General features: G+C 44.6%; 1 protein-coding gene across 6 annotated transcripts in view; it reads left to right on the forward strand.

Annotated features, from left to right (window-relative positions):
- Nucleotides 1–20,822, forward strand: part of Trm1 (tRNA methyltransferase 1) — a 143,726-nt gene that overhangs the window by 40,355 nt on the left and 82,549 nt on the right. For all 6 annotated transcript variants that reach the window (XM_068387471.1, XM_068387493.1, XM_068387483.1 and 3 more), the window contains exons 2-3: nt 5,971–6,207; nt 19,925–20,149. In XM_068387471.1, the coding sequence (XP_068243572.1) occupies nt 5,971–6,207; nt 19,925–20,149 (462 nt within the window). The remainder of the gene's footprint in view (nt 1–5,970; nt 6,208–19,924; nt 20,150–20,822) is intronic.

Genomic DNA, 20,822 nt, shown 5'->3' on the forward strand with positions numbered 1-20,822 from the left:
TATTAGAATGGTGTGTACTGTAATGGATGTGCTTCTTTTCCATGAATCTTTTGTATGTATACGTACGTAGTACAGTACTGCATCCAATAATATTCTTTGTTGCAAAAATCACATTTCGAATACTGTAAGCGTACGAGAGAGAGAGAGAGAGAGAGAGAGAGAGGCGTAAAATAGCGTACGTAAATTTTTATTATTATTGTTATTATTATTATTATTGTTGTTGTTGTTAATAAAATTATTATTGTTATTATTATTATCATTATTATTATTATTATTACTGTACAGTATTATTATCATTATTTATTATTATTACGGTATTGTACTTAATCTACGTACGTTCATTATGCGCGGGGCATCTTCTATGAGTAACCAACGCATCATAGTACTGTAAGACGGGTTGTGATTGGTTCAAGCGCTGATAGATGACGAATCAAAACTCAAGTTTTGTTATCTAGCCTGTGATTGGTGTTTTGCCCGCATCTTCTACCCGCAGCATCAAAGTTCTCGCGGGGCTGGATCGTTCACTTTCTCTTTCCGCGTATTGCTGAGTAGACGTTCTTAAGTTTGTGAAGTTTAATCTGTGCTGTGTGCGACTGTTTTAAGTTGAACTTTTTGTTGAACTTTCTGTTAAATCCTACTGTACAATGCCTCCCAAGCGTTCTGCTTCTAGTAAGGCTGGTAGTGAGCCTAAACGCCACCGAAGGATGATGACGATAGCTGAGAAGGTTACGCTTCTCGACATGTTAAAAGATGGTAGAAGTTACGCGGCCGCCGGCCGCCATTTTGGCATCAACGAATCCACCGTTCGCTATATCAAAAAGGACGAGGCGAACATTAGAAAGACTGCTGCAATCACCTTTAGCAGATCAGCGAAGCGAGTCGTTACAACGCGTAATAAAACGATCGTACGCATGGAAGGTGCTTTAGCTGTGTGGATTGCCGACTGCCGGAAGAAGAACATAGCGTTGGATACGAACACCATCCAAACAAAGGCTTTGAGCTTATATGAGAATTTTGCTGCAAAGGAACCTAAAGACGACGACGGCAACCATGCTGAAGATGATGATGATGCAGATGATCCTCAACCAGGGACATCCACTGATTCCCAGCCTCAGAAACGTTTTTCCGCAAGCAAAGGATGGTTCGCGAAGTTTCAGAAACGCTTCGCCCTGAAAAGCGTTTCCCTGCATGGGGAGTCTGCTTCCGCTGACACTGCCGCTGCTGAAACTTACGTGAACCAGACTTTCAAGAACATTATCGCTGAAGGTGGATACAAGCCGGAACAAGTGTTTAATATGGATGAAACCGGCTTGTTTTGGAAGAGAATGCCGTCGCGAACTTTCCTGTTCAAAGAGGAAGCCAAAGCCTCTGGCTTTAAGGCATTCAAGGATCGCGTTACCCTCGTGATGTGTGGCAATGCTGCTGGATTTTTGTTAAAGCCGGGGCTTATTTATAAGTCGAAAAATCCTCGCGCTTTGAAAAATAAAAATAAGAATCTCCTTCCCGTGTACTGGATGCATAATCAAAAAGCATGGATTACGAAGATGCTGACCTCCAACTGGTTCCACCAGTGTTTCATCCCGCAAGTCCATGAATATCTCTTAGAGAAGGGCTTGCCATTCAAGATCCTTCTCCTTATGGATAACGCTGGTGGACACGCAACTGACCTGTCGCGTGAGGGCGTTCAGGTTGAGTTCCTGCCACCCAACACCACGTCATTAATTCAACCGATGGACCAGGGGGTTATCAGGGCGTTCAAGGCCCTCTACACGAAGAATACCTTGGCGGACCTCGTTGCGTGTGTGGATGCTGCCCAAGATGACGAGGATGAAGATTTCAACTTGAAGGCGTACTGGCGGCAGTACACCATAGCCACGTGCCTGCAGAATATTCAGAAGGCACTTCAAGAGATGAAACCTGCAACCGTGAATGCGAGCTGGAAGAAGCTGTGGCCCGATATTGTTTACGACGACAAGGGATTTACTCCGTCGGAAATCCAACACTCTGCAATACGGAAATCTGTGCAGTTGGCTGCCATAATTGGAGGTGACGGGTTTGGCGACATGACGACTGAAGACGTCGACGAGTTGTTGGACTGCCATTCCCAGCCCCTAACTGACGCAGACCTCGAAGACCTGACGAAATCGGCAAGTGAGGAAGAGAGTGAGGGTACCCAGGAAGAGACCCAAGAAAATGTCGAAGAAACGGGCTTAACATTAGAACGGCTTGCCAAGTTCTGCAACCATATGAAGGAGGCGAAAGAAATGTTACAAGAGTGGGACGAGGATATGGTTCGCTCGATGCAATTCTCAAATAAGGTCGATGACATCATGACTCCCTACAGGATGCTCTTGGATCGAAAAAAGAAGCAGCGGCAACAACTTCCGATTACAATGTTCTTCCAGCCTCGCAAAAAAGAGCCAGTTCCTCCTGCTAGTACGCCTTCGGAAGAAATTGAAGAAGTTTCCCAGGAAGAAGTTGAAGAGGTGTCCCAGGAAAAGACACCTCCGTCTGAAGAGACGTAAAATACTATCATTGACTGCACAGTAGAACACATCATCAGCTTCATCATCATCATTTCTACTGTGCAGCAAATTCATCGCCATCACCATTCAAGTTTTTCTTCAACTTCTTTCGTGGTGAGTACAGTAACAATCTTTATTTTTTACTTTAACCTGTTTTATAGTTTAGTAATGTACGTACTGTATGCATTAAGTTAAAGGGAAGGTTTTAAAAGTCTACATGTTGTAACCTATCATATTTTTTTTGTTTAAAATTTACATTTACGTACGTAAAACAATCTCTCTCTCTCTCTCTCTCTCTCTCTCTCTCTCTCTCTCTCTCTCTCTCTCTCTCTCTCTCTCTCTCTCTCTCTCAAATTGTTTTCTTGCTTTGCTACGTACAAGTACTGTATAATTTATATTTGTAAGGTAACATATTTTGTACAATGCTTTTACTGTAAATACTGTATGTACTGTATCATTATTTATCACTATCATCATGCGCGTTAAATGCCTTGTTTGTTCTGAGCGTGGTTGTTTACTGAGCGTACACGCCGTCGTTTCAGGCGGCGTCATAAAGAAAAAGATTTCATTTGGAAGTCCTAAGAAAAATACGTAAACTAAAACATTGGTAATAAAAAAATCAACATACAGTACTGTATAATCAATATAATCGATGCAAAAACTAACCTATACATATATGTGTACACTAAATGAGTTTGTTTCTTCATTATGATCAGAGATGAACGTAAACAAAACATTGGTTGCCATTTTTTATCGTGCTTTTTAGGTGTTTAGGAAACGCATGATATAAAATCGCCTTCAATATTTGTGCCTGTTTTAGTTTAGGGTGCTGTAGTACATGCATTAAGTGTTCTGTACATTAAAGGGTGGTTTGTTAACAGTACTACGTACAAGGGAAGGTTTTAAAAGTCCGAATATACATGTTAAATAAATAGGTAAATATGATGTCACTACTTCGCGGATTTTCACCTATCGCGCCCGCGTCTGGAACCTATCTACCGCGATAAACGAGGGTTCACTGTACGGCAATTCCTTACTACGTAGTAAATTTTTACAAATATTGAAAAAAAACAAAAATTGGCAACCGCAGTTAAATACCCAATATACCAATAACTACGTCGTATCTGACAAAAACAAAGTCACGCATTGGTAGCCAGATCATCTAGACACACTTTCCAACACTAAAAAAGCAAAAGTTTTACGACACTATTTAGCAATATCTTACGGAAAAATGACTTGGCAAAAAAATGAAAAAGGGGCACTCGCGGTAAAATGGTCCTCGTGGTGATGAACGACATTTTAACTAAAAAAAAAATCATGCACATGGTAGCCAAACAATCCACCAAGACTTTCCACAACTGATAACCTATACAAGTTGCACCATTCTACTACAATTTCATAATACGTAATAACTTTGATAATTATGCAAATTACCTTAGAAGGGTAAACTCGGTCGCGCTCGACCCCGACGCGTCTCAGAAATCGGGGAAGGAGTACAGCTACAGCAATGCACATCTGGATACTACTAGAGCGTGTAGGCGAGACACCTACTGCAGGTCGATCACCCACAAATTCAGTCACGGGGGTGAGTCACGTGAGAAAAACCTCTTTTTTTTTTTTTTACGCTCGGGGTCGCGGACGACCCACCATACCGTTCCAGGGTTAAATAGCTAAGGTTTTTATAGTTAGGAAAAATACTAATTATCTTCGAATTTGTATTTTTCCTGAACTAATACAAACCTGGAGTTATTTATATAAATTGGCCAGCTATCACCTGTCCCCCAGAAGTCCTGCTTGCAATAAAAAGGGATGTCTCTCACCGCTGTAAAAGTATATATAGAGGCGGCTGGGTACCCCCCAGCCACCCCCAGCCTACCCGCTCAAGCAGTTAAGCGACGGCCACCTCGCAATTAAAGTCTAATGGCCACCTCTAGCTGCCGCTGAAGGAACATCCATATAAATAACTCAAGGTTTGTAATAGTTAAGGAAAAATACAAATAATCTCCAAATTTGTCATATATCTTGGGATGCAGATAAACACAGCAGAAGGAAGTGTTTTCATCTCAAAGCAAAATTGAGATACTCTGGGATGTTGCTCATCTGCTCCTCTTGCTAGGTTCGCTATAAGCTTATCTGTGGCTTCGCCTGTTGGGACACTTGACCTCCTTGGGACGTCTGGTGCCCAATGGCCGCCTGTCTCCAGTGGCAGCTGAAGACATTCTAGTCCTATCACAGGGACCGTCTGAAGCTTCGGGTTCTGATTGGTCCTGAGCAAAAGAGTGCTAGATGCCAACCTTCTCAAGGGAGTAGATATTCTCTCCTTTCCCAGATTTGAAGCTCCTAACAGATGCATCAAAGTCTCTCTTACTCTGGCCCTATCAGAACCCAAAGGTCCAGAAAGTCCCTAAGTTGAGACCAGAAGGACTTCAGCTACCACTGGAGAGATTGAATGTGAAGCAGGCCAGTGGGCACCAGACGCCCCAAGGAGGTCAGGTGCTCCAACAGGCGAAACCACAGATGAGCTTGTTGCGAGCCTTACGAGAGGAAGAGACCAGCCACTTCCCTGAGTTCCTGTGTTGAGACCAGAAGGTTGTTGGCTGCCATTGGAGAGATTGGATGTAAAGGCTGCCGAAGGACGAAGGTTTGTATTCGCGTAATAACAAATCATGAATTTTAAAGGTAATTTACATTTTTCCTAATTACCATATAATTAGGTCCTTTAAGATATACTTCCCGCCTCATCCACCCTGCTAGCCCTAGATGAAGATCCTAGTGGCTACTCAGTGTAGTGGCAGGTGGGAAGTTTCCCTGCCACCCGCCAGTAACTAGTGACACCTAATTAAAACTTTAACAGCCCAATTCCAGTGACACTGAAAACATACTACCATTAACCCTTTTACCCCCAGGCTATTTGGAACTTTCCAACCCTTAACCCCCAAGGGTTATTTTTTTTTCAAGCACATTTTGTAGTATATTTTCTTTAAATTGCTCTAACAGCCTTAATTTTCGTCATAGAGAGGTTAGGTTGGTCTCATTCTCTTGGAAAATGCCTGAAGTTTCTCAAAAAATTACCAAAAATATGCAATAAAAAAATGTAAATAGCAGTTTTTTGCAAGGACGTACCGGTACGTCCATGGGGGTAAAGGGATGAGTTTTGTGAAACGTACCAGTACGTCTTTTGGGGGTAAAAGGGTTAAAGTACTATACACCGGTTTATATGGTTAAGAAAAATGTGAGTTAGGTTAAAAAATGTTTAATTTTTGTTCTGTATTAACAACCTATATTATTGGAATTTAATTCTAGTTCTAATTATGAAGAAGTTGTTTAGAAAACCAGAAGTATTTTGTTGTTTTATGTTTCCATATATTTTTGTACAGTACTATATACAGAATTAAAGTCTTGATGTAAACATTCATTTTGCAATTTTCAAATTTGTCTCTTTCAGGTATCTGAGAATTAGGTCACCACCAGTATGGTCAAGGACTATGGCTACTAAAACAAGTGATATACAAGTCAAAGATGATGTTGATATAAAGAAGGAAAAATCAGAGACTGGTGACTGCAGTATTCAGATTGATACAACTCCTTACACTTCAGTAAGTGAAGGGAAAGCTGAAGTACTTTTTCCTTCTACGCATGATGTCTTTTATAACCCAGTCCAAGAGTTCAATAGAGATTTGAGGTGAGTAGGGGATGTGTTTTGCATTTGTTCCTATACAAATACAAACCTTTGTCATTTAATTAGGAAATTGAATCTAGCGCAGCTGAAACTCGGCTGTTTAACTTTTAACGAGGTTTTGGCAGTTGCCAGTAGTTTCCAGCTGGTGGCAGGGAAACCCTGCCCCCTTGCCGGTACACTGAACAGTCTCTTGGATTTTTACAGCCAATTGTATTTGCCGTGCTACTGGCTCTCACTACAAACTAGGCTTTTCTCTTTTTCTCTTTTCAGAAGCAAATGTTTGCCTGATGCCAAAGGCAGACATGTGGACCTACCCAGTATATGTGTATATATATATATATATATATATATATATATAATTTATATATATATATATATATATATATATATATATATATATATATATATATATATATATATATATATATATACAGATATATATATATATATATATATATATATATATATATATATATATATATATATATATATATATATATATATATATATATATATATGTATATATATATATATGTATATATATATATATATATATATATATATATATATATATATGTATATATGTATATATATATGTATATATGTATATATATGTGTATATATACTGTATATATATATATATATATACAGTGGAACCTCTACATACGAATTTAATCCGTTCCAGAACCAACTTTAATAGCTTCCTTCTATTTAAGGATTGTCGAGATCGTCGACATATTACGCCAGGCATCAGATCGCCACCTAAATGCTTTCTTTAGAAGTTAAGCAGGAAATTATTGAAAATTATTCAATAATTTCCTGCTTAACTTCTAAAGAAAGCATTTCCTTCTTCCTTTCCTCATCACTACCACTACCATTGGCAAAACTACCTGGAAAGGAAGAAGGTATGGCACCTATCAGTGGTTCACCTACAAGGGTTCCGCAACGTGACGGCGGACGCTCTATCCAGGCGAAAGCCCATAGAGACAGAATGGTCCCTAGACGCAGACTCGTTCTCCTTCATCTCGGAAAAAGTCCCGGAACTGCAGATTGACCTCTTCGCAACGAGCGACAACAAGAAACTACCTCGTTACGTAGCCCCTTATATGGACCCTCAAGCAGAAGCGATGGACGCCATGTCCTTTGACTGGAACAGGTGCAATCGCATTTACCTGTTTCCACAAACCAATCTCCTGCTAAGAGTCCTCGACAAGCTAAGATCCTTCAGAGGGACAGCAGCAGTAGTGGCCCCCAAGTGGCCCAAAAGCAATTGGTTCCCTCTAGTTCTAGAGCTGAAACTGAAGCTGTATCCTCTGCCGGATCCAGTATTATCCCAACTGGTCCAAAAGTCGACTGTCTACGCTTCATCCTCGAGAACCAACAACCTACATCTCATGATTTTCACGCCCTAGCGGCGAACAAAAAGTTTGGAATCTCGAAGGATAAAGTTGACGTCATCGAGGAGTATAAGTCAAGTTCGACTAGGAGACAATATGAATCGTCATGGAAGAATTGGGTTTCCTTTGCGAAAACAAGGAAACCTACAGAAATATCGATAGATTTCTGTCTCGCATTCTTCATATACCTACACGAACAAGGCCTGGCTTCTACTACGATTACCTCGTGTAAGGCGGGCCTGGCTAGACCACTTCTGTATGCCTTTAAAGTGGAACTCTCCAGTGAAATCTTTAATAAGATCCCAAAAGCATGCGCTAGACTCAAACCAGTAACCCCACCAAAGCCCATCACGTGGTCCTTGGACAAAGTCTTGCACTATGCTTCGAACCTAAACAATGAGGATTGTACTCTAAATGATCTAACACAGAAAGTCATTTTTCTGTTTGCAATAGCCTCAGGGGCTAGAGTTCGTGAAATAGTGGCCTTATCTAGAAACAATGGCCTTATTCAGTTCCTAGACACAGGAGAACTGAACCTCTTTCCTGATCCTGCCTTTCTTGCTAAGAATGAGCTACCCACTAAAAGGTGGGGTCCTTGGAGAATCTGCCCACTGAAGGAAGATGCCGCTCTGTGCCCAGTAGAGTGTCTTAAGGTCTATCTTCGAAGAATTTCAGACTTCAAGGGACAGCTCTTCAGAGGCGAAAGAAAGTTCAGGATCAAACTATCCCTAAGATAACTGAGAGCGAAGCTCACCTACTTTATTCACAGAGCAGATCCTGACAGTACACCCGCAGGTCACGATCCGAGGAAAGTTGCTTCTTCGTTGAACTTCTTTCAACATATGGACTTTGAAAGACTCCGCTCATACACTGGGTGGAGATCATCCAGGGTCTTCTACAAACACTATGCAAAGCAAGTACATGAAATAAAACATTTTGTGGTGGCGGCAGGTAGTGTCATTAAACCCGTCGTCTAGTGCTGCGATGAACAGTGGACTGTTTTGGGACTTTACAGTGCATCGGGTACATGGGTATACTTACCTTCTAGTGCAAATCATAATGATGATTAACATACTGTTCCATATAGGTGCATATCTGACCAATAACACCAGTGCCGAGGGAACGTTTGCGTCAGTGTTTATGCATTTCCAAAAATCTGAACAAGTCAGACAGATTTGGTTTCACATCTCCATTGAGTGGCATTACTCCGATAATGAAATTATATATTTTTTCTACAGGAGAAAATATGGACCCTGATGTTTTTTAATGCTGGATCAGATTCATACTCTATTGTAACTACATTTGATAATTTAGTTACAAAATAAAGATACTAAAACGTATTTACGTCTTATTACTGCTACCTCAGTTACAGACAAATAAAACATGCTTGAGTTTTATCTAATCCCTATAAGGGCCTAGAACTTGAAATCAGGATACAGATTTCCATGGTAAATAAAAGGTAAGCTCTAAAGTTTTCCCTTTTGTTCCTATGGAAATACAAACCTTTAATCCTTATTGTCGATATCGAAACTTTCCCAGCAGGAGGCAGGAAGCACTAAACCAGCTCCAGGCTTAGTGGAAATGACAGATTTCTGGAATTTCACATACTGGTCTAGTAGACCAGATAAGGAAATCCATTCAAGGTAGAAGGCACATACACAAACCCACAGCTATAGTACTTTCAAGTTAATTCTCTGGTATGATTCCATCAGGACGACATGGCCTGAGCCTAAAAAACGGATTTTGAGCAAAGTGAAAAATCTATTTTTGGGAAAGAGTGCCATGTTGTCCTGATGGACCCACCCTTTTGCTGACCCCTCCCAAAATTACTTTATCTGCAGCCATTTCTGCTTAACGACAAGAAAAGGAATGGCGTCGTGTAGTAGTAGGGATGGAGGTCCACTGGGTACGTAGAACGGCACCCCCTTCTTCTGCTACTCTTCCCCCTTACATCAAAGAGTTAAATCTATTTGGGTGAAGATTGCTATGTTTCGTATCTAGTATACGTCCCCTGATTTTATGCAATATCCTTTACTGGATACTCACGCCAGGAGTTAGAATCCTGGAGACCTTCGGTTTAATTCTCTGGGAGTATCACTGTAGCAAATATCCCTTAGAAAGCTACCTAAAGGAACCTTCCATCAGGACAACATGGCACTCTCACCCAAAAATAGATTTTCCACTTTGTTCAAAATCTGTTTTATAAACTGAATAATTCTGTCTGACAGAATTTCGATTTTCTTTTTTTTTTTAATGAATTTTTTCTTAATTTTCTTTGTCTAGACGCAAAATAATCATGAAAAAAATAGTAAAAGGAATATCAAAAGTCTGTCACACAAAATTGGATTTTTATTCCTCGTTCCAGTGATATCTTTCTCTCTAAAACTGGACAATAAATAACGGAGAAAACTCTATCGACATGCGAATAAGTATGTTTTTGAGTTATAATCTCCCAAAAATTTGCTATTAGATTTTTGCTTTTTTCTTAGAAAAAGCAAAATAATATTATGATAACTTTACTTTGTACTTTTATTGTTTATTCCTACATGAAGACTCCCTAAACGAGGTTTGTTCCAACACGAATACTTACCTCGAACTACTTTCTTTGGAGTCACTTGTGATCTCCTCTCTATCGACCAAGGTTTTCGCGCCGTTACCCCCCTACTCCGTTCTCTACATAGGCCTACCCCCGCCGCCAAGGAATGCGCCCCGAGGGCAGGATCAGGGCAGGTCACTGCCTCTCTGGGTCATTCTCCTCATTAAGTTCCTTGGTCGCGAGCTGTTCACATCTTGCTCTCGTCTCTGTCGACCCTTTGTGCGCATTTAGTGTTCCACGTGTTCCCAGCGTGGGGACTTGTGTTTTCGCAGTGCGTTCTTCTCAAGTGTTACCGTGCGTTCACCCTGTGTGTATCCCCAGTGTACTTAATATCTCCCTTAGTGTTGTGCCATTCGTGTGCGAACGATGGATCACGCTCGCCGTTGCCCTGGGCCTAGAGCCGGGAAGTCGTGTGGGGCTTTCCTCTCAAAGCCAGAGGTAGATCCTCACTCCCTTTGTTCCTCCTGTAGGGGGAAAGTTTGCTCCTCCGCGGACACGTGTCCGGAGTGCGTAGGTTGGGACGATATTCAGTGGATACGCTACGGTACTAAAAAGAAGAAGTCATCGAAGCGTTCCCCCAGGAAGATTAGTGTCGTATCTTCGTTACCGTCGGCCAGTGATCGGTCCGACGAGGCCTCGGCTTCTCCGTCTCCTTCGCAGAGGAGAGGGCAAGAAGACTAGTGTTGTGGAAGGTCAAGGCGTTCTTCCCAGGGAACCCAGTGCGAGGGAAGAACCAAGGGCGGGCCCCTCTAGGTCTAACGAAGGGCCCGGTAGTGCTTCGGGTGAGTCAGGCCTTGTGATGGGGGGCCACGCGTCCTCTGAGGACCCCTTATGGGGTAGTGTTGTAGTCTCGGAGTCCCCGCCGCCCTCGTGGGCTGGTGCGTCGGGCTCTCCCCCGCCAGGGGACAACCAAGCTAAAGTTCGCCGTCCGAGTAGCGATGCCTTCGGATGGAAGCTACCGAAGACACCGGGGAGGTCGCCACTGAGAATGGACATGACCCTGGACCCCTGGCTCCATAGCATGGAACGGTTGGACTCTTTTCCGACGATCTCCACGGTGGTCCCCGATGATTTTCTCCAACCCTCGATCTCGGGCACCCAGCGTTGGAAGAAATCCCCCGCGGGCCACGCAAACAGCCGTTACGCGAGAAACGTGGCGTCGTCGGACTCGTCGGAAGTGGATTCGTCTTCCGAAGAAGAGGTCAGGGTGAAGCGTCGCAGGCGAAGGGAGATGTCCGAGAGCGAGCATTCCCGCTCTAGGTCAAGGTCGCGAATTAGCAGAAAGCGCTCCCGCTCCCAGTCTCGTAAGTATAAGAGAAGTGTTTCTCCCGGGGGCGCCTGGGTCTACGTGCCTTTGGGGGAGTCCAAGACACTTCATTCACCAGACCATCGGTCCAGCGAACGTGCGACTAGGCTGCCGTCCTCTATGCACAGCCTAGAACCGCGCGATCTGGCACGCAGAAAAGACCTCTCGAAGAGGCATAAGTCCTCGAAGCCTCCGGTTCACCCCGCCCAGCGGGGGAAACGCGCTTCTTAGCAGGCAGACTGGCCGAACCAGCCCAGCTGGTGCGGCCAATGAGTAGAAAGGAACGGTTCCCGTTGTCGGGTCAGCCCACCGGGACCGTGACCTCCACTCCCAGAGCCTTAGGGCAACCGAGAGCCCTCACTGAGCCGGCGGTACCCGCCTTGTCCCAGGACCCACCCGCTTATGGAGCTCACTACCGGTACAGGACTGCCCCCCTGGACCCAAGAGCTGGACGGCCGGTCTGCCTGGCCAGCAACCCGGCTCCCCCACTCCAGGCCGAAGCCTCGGCTGACGGAGGAGAAGCTTCCCCGACGGAGGACTCCGCCTATAGAAGAGTAGTGGGACTCATCAGAAGGCAGCATGGGATTACGGAACCCTCGGCTCCGAGGGGTGATTCCTGGAGGTCAAGCCTCCTGAGGATTACTCATCACGTCGCCCTTCCGAAGTCTTCCCTGGCCCTTCCTCTTGCCCCAGACCTAGTACTAGGGCAAGAGTACATAGACAACTTGGTGGCCAGCAATGCCGAGGCCCCCAAGTCCCGGAGTGCCTCGAAACTGCTCCAGGGCCTCAAATCTCAGGGAAAAGTGTATATTTCGGAAGGGCGTCACCCAGGCCCCTGTAGAGTGGACCCGGCCGGCCTTGGACGTCCTAGGTCAGGGCGGCTCAGACGAAAGGGCCTCTTCAGCCCCAGTTTGCTTCTCTCCTACGGAGGCCGCCATGATGGAGGAGATGTCGCGGGACCTAGTCAACGTCTCCTCATGGCTGGACTGGTGGGCCTCCACGTTAGTAAACGTCCAAGCCTCCGTCGACCCCGAAAATCCTGAGCAGCAAAGCCTCCTGACGGACCTTCTCACCTCCGGGGGGAAAACGCTTAAGTTCCTCTCATATCAGGCGCTCGCCCTTACGGCCAACTGGGTCCTCCGTAAACGAGACACGGTCCTGGCCAAGTTATCTAGGAGGATCCCAGACAGAGAGGCCCGGGCCGTACGTAGCCTTCCCTTGTGGGGTGAGTCGCTGTTCCCGTTGAAAGAACTTGAGAGCCTGATGGAGAAAGTGTCAAAGAGGAAGGAGGCCAACGTCCCCAGACCTGTGTCGTCTAAGAGACCTCCCCACAGGAGGGCCGCCTCAGATAGCGCCGTGACATCTCAGGCCTCCCCCAGCACTTCGAGGAGAGAAGCCCCCTCTTCCTCCTGGGCAACAACTCCTCAACCCTCCCGCAGAGGAGCACCAACTTCGTCTAGCTCCTTCAGGTCGGGTTACTCCGCCTCTAGGAGAGGCAGGTCAGGCCGCCCCTCTAGAAGAAGGTAGAGGGAGAGGCCCCCTACTCCCGCCCAAACCTCGGGTTGGGGGATGCCTCAGACCACATTGGCAAGCATGGAAGGCACAAGGAGCGGATCCTTGGACAGTGTCCGTCCTGAGGGAGGGCTACAGGCTTCCCTTCCTAGCGGATCCACCCCCTCTTATTCCAGCCAGCCAGACAGAATGGTTGGCCCCCAGGGACCCGATGAAGAGGGCCGCCCTTCAAGAGGATATTTCCTCCATGTTGGAGAAGGGTGCCATGGAAGAGGCCCTTCTCCCAGGCCCAGGCTTCTACAGCCACCTGTTTCTGGTAGAGAAAGCAACGGGGGGGTGGAGACCCGTGATAGACCTGTCGGTCCTCAATAAGTTCGTCAAGAAGACGGACTTCAAGATGGACACCCCAAAATCCGTCCTGCTGTCCTTGAGGGAGAAAGATTATATGATGACTGTCGACCTCAAGGACGCATAATTCCAGATCCCTGTCCACCCGTCGAGTCGGAAGTTCCTCCGGGTGAAATGGGGTCCCCAGATCCTGCAGTTCAAGACCCTTTGCTTCGGCCTGTCGACGGCCCCTCAAGTGTTCACGAGGGTCTTCGCGACTGGTTGCTCCTTTCCACCTCAAGGGCCCTCTTGGAGGAACAAGGGAGAAACCTCCTCCAGTTTTGCAGGAATCTGGGGATTGTAATCAATCTGAAGAAGTCGAACTTAACCCCATCCAACAGAATGGGCTACTTGGGGATGACGTTGGATACCGTGCAGGGGAAAGTTTTCCCCTCGCAGGACAGGATACGGAACCTCAAGCACATCATTCAGCCGTTCCTTTCAGAACACTCCAGGAGGGCGGGAGATTGGCAGAGACTGATAGGTCACCTAGTCTCATTGGAGAAACTGGTTCCCCAAGGGAGGATGAGGCTCAGACCCATTCAATGGAACCTCAAGAGCCTCTGGTCCCAGACGGACTCGCAGAAAACGTTAATTCCAGTCCTTTCAGACACGAGAACCTCCCTGGAATGGTGGCACTGCCAGTCAAACTCCCTCAAGAGGATGCCCCTCGGGTCCAGTCCCCCCGAGTACCTCCTGTTCACAGACGCCTCCAACCAAGGGTGGGGAGCCCACCTTCTGGAAGAGACGGCACGGGGTACCTGGTCGGAAAGGGAAAAGCGTCTACACATCAATGTCCTAGAACTAAGAGCAGTTCAGAAGGCGTGTCTTCACTTTGCAAGTCGTCTAAGGGGAAACACCGTGGCGTTAATGTGCGACAACGCCACTGTAGTACATACATATACCAAAGGCACTTCCCCCAATTTTGGGGGGTAGCCGACATCAACAAGAACAAAACAAAAAAAGGGGACCTCTACTCTCTACGTTCCTCCAGCCTAACCAGGGACTCAGCCGAGTTCAGCTGGTACTGCTAGGGTGCCACAGCCCAACCTCCCACATTTCCACCACAGATGAAGCTTTATACTGCTGAGTCCCCTACTGCTGCTACCTCCGCGGTCATCTAAGGCACCGGAGGAAGCAGCAGGGCCTACCGGAACTGCGTCACAATCGCTCGCCATTCATTCCTATTTCTAGCACGCTCTCTTGCCTCTCTCACATCTATCCTCCTATCACCCAGAGCTTTCTTCACACCATCCATCCACCCAAACCTTGGCCTTCCTCTTGTACTTCTCCCATCAACTCTTGCATTCATCACCTTCTTTAGCAGACAGCCATTTTCTATTCTCTCAACATGGCCAAACCACCTCAACACATTCATATCCACTCTACCCGCTAACTCATTTCTTACACCCGTTCTCTCCCTCACCACTTCGTTCCTAACCCTATCAACTCGAGATACACCAGCCATACTCCTCAGACACTTCATCTCAAACACATTCAATTTCTGTCTCTCCATCACTTTCATTCCCCACAACTCCGATCCATACATCACAGTTGGTACAATCACTTTCTCATATAGAACTCTCTTTACATTCATGCCCAAGCCTCTATTTTTTACTACCTCCTTAACTGCCCCCAACACTTTGCAACCTTCATTGACTCTCTGACGTACATCTGCTTCCACTCCACCATTTGCTGCAACAACAGACTTCAGTAGCTCATTCCGTCAGGTTCTCCCATTACTAGCAGGGGTAATTGAGAACCTGGACAGTGTTAGTATCCCTAACTTCATCCTGAGTCCTAAAAATATTGCAAAATCTTCAAATTTAAATTCCTAAAGAAATTTCGCATGCACCATCTCGCACGCAAACTGAAATTTATGCATTCAAAGATTTTGCAATGAACTAACCTAAACCTTACATGAAACCAGTACAAACATTTGACTGTATTATTGTGGAGTCCCCAAGAACCCTGCACTAAAGGTAACAGGCAGGGTTACAATGTTCCCGAAGTAAGGATGCATGTATTTAAGAGAGCCTGCCAATCTTTAAAACCTTGCAGCCAGCCTTTCAGTTCTTTGAAGTCTAGAAGAACACTTCTGAGCATTTGTTGGAAGAATCTGCTACCAATACCCTGTTGAACAAAGTCTGGACAGCAAATAGAACACCACACAATAGAGAAATATTTGCCTGGGAAAGTTTTCCCCTGCCATGCAACTGACTCTTAGACAGCTACATGTTAACTCGAAGTCGAGTCGGAGAGAGCGGTAGTAGCCTACATAAAGAAGCAAGGGGGCATGAGATCGAAGGAGCTGTGCGACCTCGCCATAGACATCCTGAATTGGGCAGACGAACAGCAAGTGGTGCTGCTGGCAAGGTTCATTCCCGGGAAGAAGAACGTTCTGGCCGACGGCCTCAGCAGAATGGGTCAAATAGTGGGGACAGAGTGGTCTCTACACCCAGAGGTAGCCAGACTCATCATTCAACATTGGGGCTCCCCGGTGATGGACCTCTTTGCAACAAAGCTCAATGCCCAACTTCCGGTCTATTGCTCCCCGGTCCCAGACCAGAATGCAGCCCTAGAAGACGCCTTCCAGCACAAGTGGGACAACCTGGATGTGTACGCTTTCCCCCCCTTCACGTTGATAAGACAGGTGCTCAACAGAGTAAGGGCCGCCCAAAACCTAAAGATGACTTTGGTAGCGCCCTGGTGGCCGGAGAGAGAGTAGTTCGCGGACCTAAAGGACCTAGCGAGCCAACCACCTTGGCCTCTGCCCGCCAGGTCAGACCTCCTGCACCAACCGCACTTCTTCAAGCTCCACGACAACCCCCTCTCTCTTCGCCTTCACGCCTGGAGACTATCGAGCGGCTCCTGAAGAAGGAGGGGTACTCCACCACCACAGCTAAGAGAATGTCCCTATACCTGAGGAGATCCTCGACCGCGGTATACCAGGCGAAGTGGGCCTCCTTCACGAAGTGGTGCTCGGAGAAACATATTAGACCTCTTAAAGCTTCGGTCCCGGACATAGCAGATTTTCTGGTGTATCTTAGAGATAAAGTGGGAATGTCAATTCCAGCCATTAAAGGAGTTCGAGCCGCCTTAGGCCAAGTCTTCCTCCTGAAGGGCATCGACCTGGGGGCCTCGAGACACATAGCGATGCTGATCAAGACTTTCGAGCAATCCTGCCCCCCTCAAGCAAGTAGAGTGCCCAGGTGGGACTTAGCCAAGGTCTTGAAGATGCTGAGTCGTCCCCCCTTTGAACCCCTGAAAGATATCGGAGACAAGGATCTCACCCTCAAGACCGTTTTCTTGCTAGCCTTAGCTTCCGCTAAGAGAGTGGGCGAGATCCATGGTCTGTCTTACGACGTTTCTCATTCCAAAGGGTGGAAAGAAGTATCCTTCAGGTTCGTGCCTTCCTTTATGGCTAAGACTCAGAACCCAGCAGTCTGGGACCCGAGGTTTGAAGGTTTCTCAATTCCTGCCATTCCCAAGACGGGCATTACGGAAGATTTGAGGTTATGCCCAGTACGGATGCTCAGGAAATACCTGGAAAGGACAGCTCATCTCCGACCAGGCATCAAAAACCTCTTCGTTTCCACAGGTGTTTATAGGAAGCAAGTTTCCAAGAACACCATTTCCTTCTGGCTGAGACAAGTCATCGCTAGAACCTATGAAGAGGATAAAATGGCAGTGCCAGGCACTCCCCGGCCCCATGACATCAGGGGTCTGAGCACCTCCTTGGCCTTTGAGAGAAACATGGCGGTGGGGCAGATCCTGCAGGCAGGCACTTGGTCGAACCAGTCAACCTTTACTGCCCACTACCTCAAGGATTATTCAAGGAAATCCTTGGACGGGTTCTACATTGGGACAGTCATTGCCGCCCTCCAAGCAGTGTAGCGGTGAGGCCAGAGGCTGTCCCCAATGATGAACACATTCTTCGCGACTACACTTTTGAGGAAATCGTCAGAAGAATTTTTCAAGAGGTCAGTCTTAGATAATAGCGTAAGGTTGCGCAGTTACCCTCACTCCCGCACTCTGATAGGCCCCCGCATTCCATAGCCCTCTAGGCCCTACGTGCCAAGTCAAGTGTCAGAATAGCACTCCCGCCTCCTAAAGTATAAGTCTCCAAAGAAAGTAGTTCGAGGTAAGTATTCGTGTTGGAACAAATCAAAAATTTTAAGTAATTTTTATTTTTCCTAACATACTTACCGAGAACTACTTTCGGGTAATGGCCCTCCCTTCCTTCCCCGAGTGCCATCCTTCCATTGCCAGGTTGGGCTAATACAATGAACTTAATGAGGAGAATGACCCAGAGAGGCAGTGACCTGCCCTGATCCTGCCCTCGGGACGCATTCCTTGGCGGCGGGGGTAGGCCTATGTGGAGAACGGAGTAGGGGGGGTAACGGCGCGAAAACCTTGGTCGATAGAGAGGAGATCACAAGTGACTCCAAAGAAAGTAGTTCTCGGTAAGTATGTTAGGAAAAATAAAAATTACTTAAAATTTTTGATATTTAAACCCTAAGTTTACTACTACCTCTTAGTGTGAGTGTGTCATGAGTTGCCAGTGGCCTCTCATTGTTGTCAGAGTTTTAGTTAGAATTCTCCAGTTTTTTACTCTCCTTCTTGTTTCCATCTCTTCTTGGTTCTTTTTTGTTGCTCTCTGCTTGCATTTTGTTCTTTCTTTGACCTTAGGTAACATTGGCCTTGCTATAAAGTTCACAAGGACGTTGTGAAAACACAATGTACATACGAACTGCAAGTAAACAAACACACGTGCATCATAACTTCTATACGTCTTTGGAAACTCTAGCTGGTCTTCTCGTAGATCGTAGTTTGCGTTTGCCTACCCTCTCCCAACGCCTTTCAATTCTGCCAGACTTACAAGATTTCAAAACATGAGTGAAAAGATCACTGTATTTATGCAAAATTAACACGTAAAGACAGTTCTGTCAAACTCGGTCATACAGACGACGCAGTTTGGATGACATCATTTAAAAACCGCTTCATCTTTATTATTTGAAGAAATAATTTGCTAAAACTTCTGAACAGCATGTAAGACATGTTTCTGAATACGTAGAAACAATATCTTGATTTTTTATTTTTTCAAGCTGTTATGTTGTCCACCATGGCGAACGGTCCCCTTTTTAGCATATAACACACACACACTCTCTCTCTCTCTCTCTCTCTCTCTCTCTCTCTCTCTCTCTCTCTCTCTCTCTCTCTCTCTCTACATAAATCGCAATTTTGGTTGATGCCTTTTTGTAGACGCTGTGGCAGATTTTGTATATCCATGTCATTGAGGAATCGTCGAGCCTCATCTTTTACCTCATCGTCATTGCTGAAGCGCTTTCCAGCCCAATGTTCTTTCAACTTATGGAACAGATAGTTGTGTCACTTGGTGGCGAGTCTGGGCTATAAGGTGTGTGGGTGATGATGTCCCATCCAAGCAACGGTTTGACGGGTAACATGGAGGCGAGCGTTGTCGTGGAGCATGCTTATGCCTTTGCTCAACATTCCTCTTTTTTGGTTCTGAATTGCCTTTTGTGAGCTATTTCAGTGTCTCATAGTACCTGTCAGCATTTGCTGTGTTTCCCAAAGCCATAAAGTCAACCAATGATACCCCTTTTCAGTCCCAAAACAACATGGCGGCAAGATTGTACAACATAGTTATACAAAAAACTACCACAGCTCATACTTTCCTCCATCACCAACCCCATAGAAAGTCCTGGCTCTAATCAAAGTGACTACTTAGTGAGCCATATTCCATCTTCACTGTTATCGTTCTCCTATTTAAAGGACTCTGTTTTGTATAGTTAGGAAAAACACTAATTACTTACAAATTTGTCCTATTACTTGAAATTTTTTTATATATATATATTCATTTGTTTCTTATTTTTAGTTTACTTTTTAGATGTTTTGGTAGTCTTACATTGCATAAGTTATAAGATGACAGCTATCTGTACCCATGTAAATGCAAACCAATTTTAGCATATTGGCTAATTGGCTGCTTAACCTCATACCTTTTAAGTGCTGCTGTATGTAGACAACTGTTCAGATGCCTAGTGTTGATAACTGAATGTAGCAAAGTTTAATTTAAGGTAATGTGAATCGTTATAAGTTAGTAGTATATCACATTATTAGGTGCGTCTTATTAATGAAATAGGTCAAGACATTATTTTGGAATTTTTTTTCCAGGATTGTATACTCTTATGTTCTAAAGTCATTGATAGAATTATTGGTTCAGCAAAAAAATGGATGAAAGATATTTAAGGTTAATAGGTAAGGTAATTAAAGAAGAGTTTGGAAATTTTTAAAGTGCAAAAGTTTCTATTTTTATTCTGGTTTGTTTGATTAATGTAAAGATTAAAAAAAAATCTACATCTTATCTAGACTTATGGTGATCCTGACATAATTTTGATTTTGACTGAGGAGTAAATATTTTATTTAAACTCCAGAATTGAATGCAGGCATGCTGTTTTTTTCTAGGAATTACTTTATGTTTTCAACTAATTACTTTTGCAGTGTTGCAGTCTTGCGACTATTTGCCAAAGAACATCAAGATGGTATTCGTATATTAGAAGGTTTAGCTGCTTCTGGGCTGCGGTCTATTCGTTATGCACGTGAAATTGAAGGTGTCACTGAAGTTGTTGCAAATGATATTTCAAAGCAAGCTATTGAATGTATGAAACGTAACATCAAACATAATAATGTTGAGGATGTTGTTATTCCAAGCCACAAAGATGCCAGGTATGTAAAATTTTTGAATGAATTGTGATATCTTGTTAGTGAAAATTTTTGCTGTACACAGTACTGTATACCATTGTATAGAATGAATTGCTAAAAAAAGAACTAAATGCTTTGTTATTATAAGAGATCTCATTGTATTGTGTTTCTCATGTGTAACAATAACTTTTTTTAACTTTCTCATTGTATTATGATATTATTGTTCTTCAACCTTGAACCTTAGCATTTTTCAATCAATTCTTTTCTAAATTTACATTTTTATTGCCAGTGCCAATACCTATGTGGCACATCAGGCCTTATAAGCTCATTAAATCATTCATCCAATACATTTGTTTGTACATAAATACTAACCTTCATTCTTTAATAGGTGTATAGTTCACGAAGGTCAAACTCAGCTGTTAAAATTTATAGTGAGGTGGTGGTAGTTATTGTTGAGTAACACTCCACTGTGCAGCCACTTTGACTTTAGTTGCTGAGCAGTACTGACGACTGAATTTCTATATCCTTAGCTGTTTTAATTGTTCTGCATTTTCTTTCAGTGTGTTTCTTTGTCAGCCTGTGAGGGATTCCCAAAAAGCAGACATGCAGGTGTGGCCTGGTAAGCCTGGCTGCCAATGCAGCAGGTTTATAAGTAGGACTTTGTTCCGTAACTGGAATACAAACCACGCTATTTAAT

The sequence above is a fragment of the Palaemon carinicauda genome, chromosome 1 (assembly GCF_036898095.1).
Source record: "Palaemon carinicauda isolate YSFRI2023 chromosome 1, ASM3689809v2, whole genome shotgun sequence".
NCBI lineage: Eukaryota > Metazoa > Arthropoda > Malacostraca > Decapoda > Palaemonidae > Palaemon > Palaemon carinicauda.